The sequence below is a fragment of the Sapajus apella genome, unplaced genomic scaffold (genome assembly GCF_009761245.1).
Source record: "Sapajus apella isolate SASKATOON/1434 unplaced genomic scaffold, GSC_monkey_1.0 scaffold85, whole genome shotgun sequence".
Classification (NCBI taxonomy): domain Eukaryota; kingdom Metazoa; phylum Chordata; class Mammalia; order Primates; family Cebidae; genus Sapajus; species Sapajus apella.
The window spans coordinates 874705-882236 of NW_022437025.1; the positions used below are offsets into that span (position 1 = coordinate 874705).

Consider the following 7532-nt stretch of genomic DNA (forward strand, 5'->3'; position numbering starts at 1 on the left):
TGCTTTCTCTGATCTATTTTTTTTTTTTTTTTTTTTTTTTTTTTTTTGTGGGGACGGAGTTTCGCTCTCGTTACCCAGGCTGGAGTGCAATGGCGCGATCTCGGCTCACCACAACCTCCGCCTCCTGGGTTCAGGCAATTCTCCTGCCTCAGCCTCCTGAGTAGCTGGGATTACAGACACGCACCACCATGCCCAGCTAATTTTTTGTATTTTTTTAGTAGAGACGGGGTTTCACCGTGTTGACCAGGATGGTCTCGATCTCTTGACCTCGTGATCCACCCGCCTCGGCCTCCCAAAGTGCTGGGATTACAGGCTTGAGCCACCGCGCCCGGCCAGTCATCACGTTTTAATTTGCTTTCTCACATCTTTGAAGTGTCTTGTTCCCTGGTCATAGTGCAGCACTGTGATCTCGTTAGGGTAAGACACTACGGTTTATGGTTCTATGTTCTGTGCTTTATATTCTCAAGTCTGAGTCTCCCAATGCTCTCCTGGTAGCTCTTCTCTGCTGCAATGTGTGCATTTTTAAAAGCGGGAAGCAAACGTTGGTTGGCACCTGTCTCTAAGGCCCAGGTGCAAGGGATGCTCCAGGGTGACCTGCCTGCTCCCAGCAACTTCCTGCCCTTGCTGCCCCCACTGGCTCCTACCCCCACCCCCACCCTCTGCCTGTCATTCTGGAGGACAGAGTCTGTGTGGGGCTGCTTGAGGACCACCGTGCTGAAACGATGCCATTCCTGGCTTCCTGGGTGGTGCCGTCAGAAGGCAGCGGCCCTGACCAGGGTGGTTCCCACAGCCTCCTGGGGCCGCAGAGTCCGGCCTGGGAGTTGGCCTCCCAAGATGCCATGTGCATCTGAGAACCATGGAGACAAGCCCTCCGCACATCTCCGGTCGCGGTGTTATGTGGGTGGCTCCGAGGGCTGGAAGCTGAGGGGGAACAGACCTTGCTGCCCCACAGGAGCCTGGCCCTGCACTGCAGACGCACTTGGCCAGAGAGGGCCCCCAGCAGCACTCAGGCCAGCAGGGTTGGGTTCCCTTTAGCACGGAGCAGAAGGGTGCCAGTAACCGTGGAATTTCAGATGAACAGCACATAATGTTAGGTCAGTGTGCCACATATATATAAATATGCATTCTGCAATTTAGCCTGCTGCAAAGTCCACGTCGTTCATCTGAAAAGCCACGTGCCGCGGCCAGGCAGCCCTGACAGGCACTCAGCACACCGTGCGGGGGGCCTGTGTAGCCTCGGTGAGGCTGGCACAAATCCATCTGTTCCCTGTTCTCAGCGAGGACAACGTGCCAGACCCCAAGGACGTGAAGGAGAGGTTCGGCGGCAGCCTCGTGGCTGCGCTGAGCGTGTTCGGGCCGCGCTTCCTGGCATACTTTGGTTCCTTCGCCACTGTGGCATTGCTGTGGTTCGCCCACCACTCGCTCTTCCTGCACGTGCGCAAGGCCACGCAGGCCATGGGGCTGCTCAACACGTTCTCGCTGGCCTTCGTGGGTGGCCTCCCACTGGCCTACCAGCAGACCTCGGCCTTCGCCCGGCAGCCCCGCGATGAGCTGGAGCGCGTCCGCGTCAGCTGCGCCATCATCTTCCTGGCCAGCATCTTCCAGCTCGCCATCTGGACCACGGCGCTGCTGCACCAGGCAGAGACGCTGCAGCCCTCGGTGTGGTTCGGCGGCCAGGAGCACGTGCTCATGTTTGCCAAGCTGGCCCTGTACCCCTGCGCCAGCCTGCTGGCCTTCGCCTCCACCTGCCTGCTGAGCAGGTTCAGCGCAGGCATCTTCCATCTCACACAGATCGCCGTGCCCTGCGCCTTCCTGCTGCTGCGCCTGCTCGTGGGCCTGGCCCTGACCAGCCTGCGGTTCCTGCGGGGCCTAGCCTGGCCCCGACGTTCCCCACCGGCCCCCACGGGCCAGGACGACCCACAGGCCCAGCTCCTCCCTTCCCCCTGCTAACAGCCACAGGGCCCACTCCCAGCCACCACCAGATATGGACCCAGGACAGGACGCTGGGTGGGGGAAGCTGAGTTACGGGCAGGCCTCAGTGGTTCTCCTGTGGCCTGGTTTTATTTTCACTGTGAAATATGTTCTATCTCAGTCCTCAAATTGTTCTCCAGTTTCTGTAGAGTGAGGGGTTTCCCAGGAACTTGAAATGTGCCTTGTGGCATTTGCCTATCCACTCTCTCCAACACGAAGACACTGCCACACCCACCCACTGAGGGACTGCCCACTCCCAGCCCCCTTCACGACCTATACAGAGCTGCCCTGGGGGGGACAGTGCTAAGCCTTCCCCTCCCTTTCCCACCTTGGTGGTTGACACAAAGATGAGGAGACAGCGAGGCCCAGTCTGTATTTGTCCCAGATATAAATTACTGTTGCATTCAGGCAGCGATAAATACAGAGGGGCCCAGTGTGCAGGGCATAGGCTCGCTCACACAGGACAATCCCCTCACCACAGTTACACACCGAGACTTGCGAAGCAAAACTAGTCACACACAAGGGGCTGGTTTTGACGGTGGGACAGATGACGTAAACAGGTGCGTACACTGGAGGCCACAAGTGGCCTGACAATGCATGTCTGTGCAGTTTTGGCAGAAGCAGCGGGGAGGGGGGCGGCGCTGGGGGGTTAGTGGCACCAAGGGCTTGCCAGGAGGCTGCAGGCTGGGCCGGGCCACATACTCCTGGGGCCAAACCAGAGCCACTTCTGAGGTCAAGGCCACACCCAGGAAAGCCCTGGCCCAGAATAGGAGGCCCAGGCCAGCTGTGCCCCACAAGGGAAAGGGCGCGACCAGGACTCTGGGACCATTTCTCGTGGGGGGAGTCAGGAGGTTTCCCGCAGAGGCGGCATAATTTTTGGTCAGACTCCTCCCAGAGCTAGTGTGCCGTCTGAATCCTTGAGCACGTGGAAGCAGCTTTGTCTCTGGATGCACCCCAGTCTGGCCCAGACGCAGCCCCCTCCATTGAGCTGTCTGGGGGCATGGGAGCAGGGGCACTGCAGGAGCAGGATCTCCACATGCTGACGAGGGACAGGGCCGAGCACAGCAGCTCACACAGACATGAAACTACACATCAACGGCTTTCAAGCAGCGCGGAAAGTGCTAGCGTGGGGTCTGGGGCTGAAAGCCAGCTCCTCCACACGCATAGAGCTATTTACACCTCCAGCTCCTCTGCACCGCTGGGCCCTGCTTCTGGTCCCTTCTGCGTGCTAAGTGCCCACCCTGAGGGCTGAGGGGCAGATGCATGCTATGGTGCTGTCAGGGCGGCACCCAAGACTTGCCCTCCATGCGGACAGAGGTTCTCCTCCCCCAGCACAGGCACTAGGAAAGGGCAGCCGGGCACTGCCTACCCCTGCGGCTGCACTTGGGGTCCAAGCTGCCGTCTATAGATAACAAGGCCAGAAAACGAAGGCACCTTCTCCACTCCCCCAAGACACACGAGGAAGTCACCAGTCACCACCACCTGGCAGCCCGATAAACGCTGCCTGCCGGGGCTGCCGAGGGTGGCGAAGTGAGGCTAGAGGGGCTGTCAGCATGTGTGCTAGGACAGGGACATGCCAGGGAGCCTGCTGCTGTGAAGGACCAGCCAGGGGCACAGCCTGAGGGGCACAAAGCAAGGTCAGACCCACCTGGACGGCCTGCGTCCAGCACTGTCCAGCTCAAGGGGCTCAGTGGGGAGAGGTATGGAGGGATGGGTGCTCACCCTCCAAGAGAGGACTGGGCCCCCACAGGGCAGAGGGCATGCCAGCCAGAGCCCGTGCCCACCCGGGACGTGGGGACACACTGCCACCCGCACAGCAGTCTCCAGTGGGATGAAGGTGGTGACACCCATGTGTGGCACCAATGGGATGAGGGCTGGTCCCGCTCCAGGCCCAGGAAGGTCTGCAGTCAGGGCTGAAGCCAGGTCGGACCACGGGGCTGGCCACTGTGTGGACACAGCTGCCTCCAGACCACCTGAAAACACACCAGTGGGGGCAGAGACCGCAGGAGCCCCGGCCACCCCTACCTAGGATCGCCCTCAGGGGCAGGCGCGGCATCCACCCGGACATCCCTGGTGGTCCCGGCCCTCCTCGGCTTCTGCTTGGCCTTCCTCAGCATGTGGACCTGTCCCAGGACAGAGGGCAGAGGGCCAGGGTGACGTGGCCAACGGAGGAATGGTGTACTGGCAGCCCCCAGTCCTCGGACTGGGCAGCTGAAGCTATCTTCCATTTCATGGAAAGGGAAGGACCTGCCTGGCCGCACATGCGCCACCTGTGGCCCTGACCACCGGCACAGCCCTCCTGAGGCAGGCACCCTCCTGGAGCCAAGGAAGACCCTGGCCAGGGGCAGCAGACTATGCTCCACCCTCTGGGCACCACTGGTCACTCCCACAGCCCACCTGACCCAGCCCACCTCCCCTGTCTCTCCAGCCTCACCCCATGTACCTTAGGGCCTGCAGCTGAGATGATCATGTGTCCAGGGGCCTGGATCCAGGGCTCCCCGTCCACCTGCACCGGGGTGGCCTTGAGGAGCGTGACTCTGAAGTAGGAACCCTGGGCGATCCGGATTCCGGAGCGCAGCCCGCCCTGGACCTGGCCCTGGGGCAGGAGGCCAGCTGGGCTCAGTGGGGACCAGCGACACTGCCCCGGGCCCACCCACCCACCTGGCCAGTGGCTCACCATGTGCACGACGCCCGTCACACCCACCACCTCCAGCAGCCCATCATCCATGCGCGGCTTCTCAAACCTGGCGTCATTGTCGGAGCCCCACAAGTCGGCCCCCGAGCCCCAACTGCCACATAAGAGAGTGGACACAGAGGTGTCAGTGCAGGCCTGATAAGGGCTGAGCCCGCCCACAGCTCCGCCGGGCAGAGCCCCTCGGGAGCCCCCCAGGGGCACCTGGGGATGTTGATGAAGATGAGGCCCTCGATGCTGGGCAGTTCCACCTCCTGCCGCTCCACCTGCAGCCGGATCTCCTTGTGCAAGCCCCGAGAGTGGCTGATCTTCTGCAGCCCCACCCGCACGTACACACCCTTGTTGTGCAGCCTGCAGCACGGGACACGCCGCCATCACCAGGGAGCCCCACCCTCCCGAGACAGCCTCTGGCCCCTCTGCCTGTCCCCTGGGGAAACTGGGTGAACACCCTCCCAGGTGGTGGCCCCTGAGATTCTGGCACCTGCTGGGGAACCTGAGGGAACCAGGCAGCGGCCTCTGCGGCTCCAGTACCTGCTTGTGAACTTGCCAGGCTCCTCTTCCCGTGCCTGGTGGAAGTCCAGGCTCAGCTCCGCATCAATGCCAATGCCACAGTAGTTACTCATCTGCACGATCTGGGGACAGGCGTTCATCTCCCAGGACCCAGCAGCCCTCATTGGGCTCCCTGGGCTCCCCAACAGCTACTCTAGTTCTTTGCCTCCAGCCGGCAGGCAGACAAGGCAAGGGCCGCCCCAGCAACGAGCCCAGCACCCAGGAGGGCAGCGTGCCGGGTCCTGGGCAGCCTATGTCGCCAGCCGGCTGGCCACCATCCCCAGCAGTGGCCGACTACTGTGCCTCCCTCAGCTGTGGGTGCGTACACCCGTGTGTGGCTGGGAGGACGCCCACTGTGACACGTGTGGCGACGTCACATGCAGGAGCCTGAAGGACACCCCACACCAGGCCGCCCTGTACCTTGGGGGGCTCTGCGTCTGCCGTGCCGTTCTCTGCACCACCAGCCTCATGTGCATCCAGCAGGATGGTCCAGCGGTCCATGAGCACAGCATCAGCCTCGTCCACAGACAGCAGCACGGAGAAGGGGTCCTCACCGCTGTAGCCCGCCCCCCAGCGGAGGACTCGGCCAAGGTCGTTCCCTGGGACACAGATGCAGAGCGGCTGTCCACACCCGCCACCCATCAACAGGGCGCACACCCCACCATGGGGACAGACGCCAGCGCAGGCCTCAGTGAAAGCTAGGGCAGGAAGGGGTAGACCCTGAGGCCCCCTCCTCTGTGCATGGCTCACCCCACCTGTGCCCAAGGGCAAGATGGCCACAGAAGGCTCCGGGCAGGCCAGTCGGTGCCTCGTCTCCTCCAGGGCGCCGAGCACCCAGCCCACGGTGCCGTCGCCACCGCACACCAGCACCCGGAAGCAGGGCACCTGGGAGAACACGTGGAGCCTAGACAGACAGGAAATGTCCTCTAGCAGCCTCGGGGCACCCACCCAGGCTGCCCCTTGCTTTTCAGATGCCCTTCCTGGCCATGTGGGGGACTTCAAGGCCCCGGCGTGGGATCCCAGTGGAGCTCCCGCTGACCGAGACAGCTGTGGTACCCTCCTGGGGCCCTTCCCGCCCCCACTGCTGCTCAGTACCAGGGGTCCTACTGGACTCACCCAGGAAGAGGACCCCCGTTGGTCAGATCAAAGACCTGGTGGGGGTTCAGCAGCTTCCGGAAGCTGCAGAGCAGGTCTCGGCCCTTGAGGCCTCCACTCTTGGGGTTCACGAACACAAGGAGGGGGCGGCTGTCTGGGGGCAGCCTCGTGTGCTAACAGACAGGGGGCTGGGTTACCATGGGGACCCAAAGTGAGGTGTCCCCACTGCTGGAGGCTGCCAGGCAGCTCCTGGCCCCCAACCCTGAGCCTACCCAGCCTGGACCAGCCCCCATCCCAGGAAGGCACGGCCAGCACCCGCACGCATGAGGCCTCGCACATGAGCTGCACGGTCACCCCACCTCGTTGCTGGCTGCCTGGCGCTCCCAGCACAAAGGCCTCGGACCTGTCCACTGAACCGAGTGTGAACAGACCACGCCTGCCTGGGCCATGCAGCCTGTGAATTCAGGCTGGAAATGCACGTGGCACTCTCCCTGGCACAGCTTGAGACCGAGGCTGCCCCGGGGGGCCTCTGGTGCACACCTTTGGAGGAAGTGGCTCCTAGGCCCCCACCTGCCTAGACAGCAGCTGAGAAAAGCTCTAAACTCACAGGGTGGCACGCGTCGTCCCCTGGCCACAGGAAGAGCCCATCTCCCCACACAACCCCAGGAAGCAGTGCTCAGATCCAGACACAGCGGGCTCAGAGCTGGGGTCCCTACAACAAGAGTCTGGGCCCCCATAGAGAGGAAGGCTGGGCAAAGGAGACAGACAGGCTGGGTGCAGACACAGGGTGGGCGGCGGCGCAGGGGCCGGCCGTGGCTGGGGCAAGGACACACTCGGGGCTTCGAGACCCACTCGGCAGGCAGAGCCGCCTGTGGTCACCACTTACCACTCACCCCAGGGCAGGCAGCTGACGGGAGAGAGAAAGCGCGTGTCGGCCCCATACCTGGCTCCGCCCACAGAGCCAGTGGGCTGGGGAAGGGGTGCCGGCCCACACCCGGCTCCGCCCAGAGCGAGTGGGCTGGGGAAGGGGTGTCACCCCACACCTGGCTCCACCCACAGAGCAAGTGGGCTGGGGAAGGGGTGTCACCCCACACCTGGCTCCACCCACAGAGCGAGTGGGCTGGGGAAAGGGTGTCACGCCACACCTGGCTCCACCCACAGAGCGAGTGGGCTGGGGAAGGGGTGTCGGCCCACACCTGGCTCCACCCACAGAGCGAGTGGGCTG

General features: G+C 63.0%; 2 protein-coding genes across 12 annotated transcripts in view; one reads left to right on the forward strand and one right to left on the reverse strand.

Moving 5' to 3' along the window:
- Positions 1-2100, forward strand: part of TMEM175 (transmembrane protein 175) — a 28358-nt gene extending 26258 nt beyond the window's left edge. For 7 of the 9 annotated variants that reach the window (XM_032253883.1, XM_032253884.1, XM_032253885.1 and 4 more), the window contains one exon: positions 1278-2094. In XM_032253883.1, coding sequence (XP_032109774.1) covers positions 1278-1950 — 673 coding nt within the window. In that variant the 3' untranslated portion in view covers positions 1951-2094. Of the gene's footprint in view, positions 1-1277 lie in introns of all 9 variants that reach the window. The other 2 variants (XM_032253880.1, XM_032253888.1) reach the window with 1 other exon arrangement.
- A 225-nt stretch (positions 2101-2325) lies between these two features.
- DGKQ (diacylglycerol kinase theta) overlaps positions 2326-7532 on the reverse strand; it is a 13919-nt gene continuing 8712 nt past the window's right edge. For 2 of the 3 annotated variants that reach the window (XM_032253876.1, XM_032253879.1), the window contains 9 exons: positions 7201-7214; positions 6329-6480; positions 5968-6116; positions 5633-5811; positions 5195-5295; positions 4868-5014; positions 4649-4760; positions 4415-4567; positions 2326-4094 (listed from right to left, as the gene is read on the reverse strand). In XM_032253876.1, the coding sequence (XP_032109767.1) occupies positions 3993-4094; positions 4415-4567; positions 4649-4760; positions 4868-5014; positions 5195-5295; positions 5633-5811; positions 5968-6116; positions 6329-6480; positions 7201-7214 (1109 nt within the window). In that variant the 3' untranslated portion in view covers positions 2326-3992. The remainder of the gene's footprint in view (positions 4095-4414; positions 4568-4648; positions 4761-4867; positions 5015-5194; positions 5296-5632; positions 5812-5967; positions 6117-6328; positions 6481-7200; positions 7215-7532) is intronic. The other variant, XM_032253877.1, reaches the window with a different exon arrangement.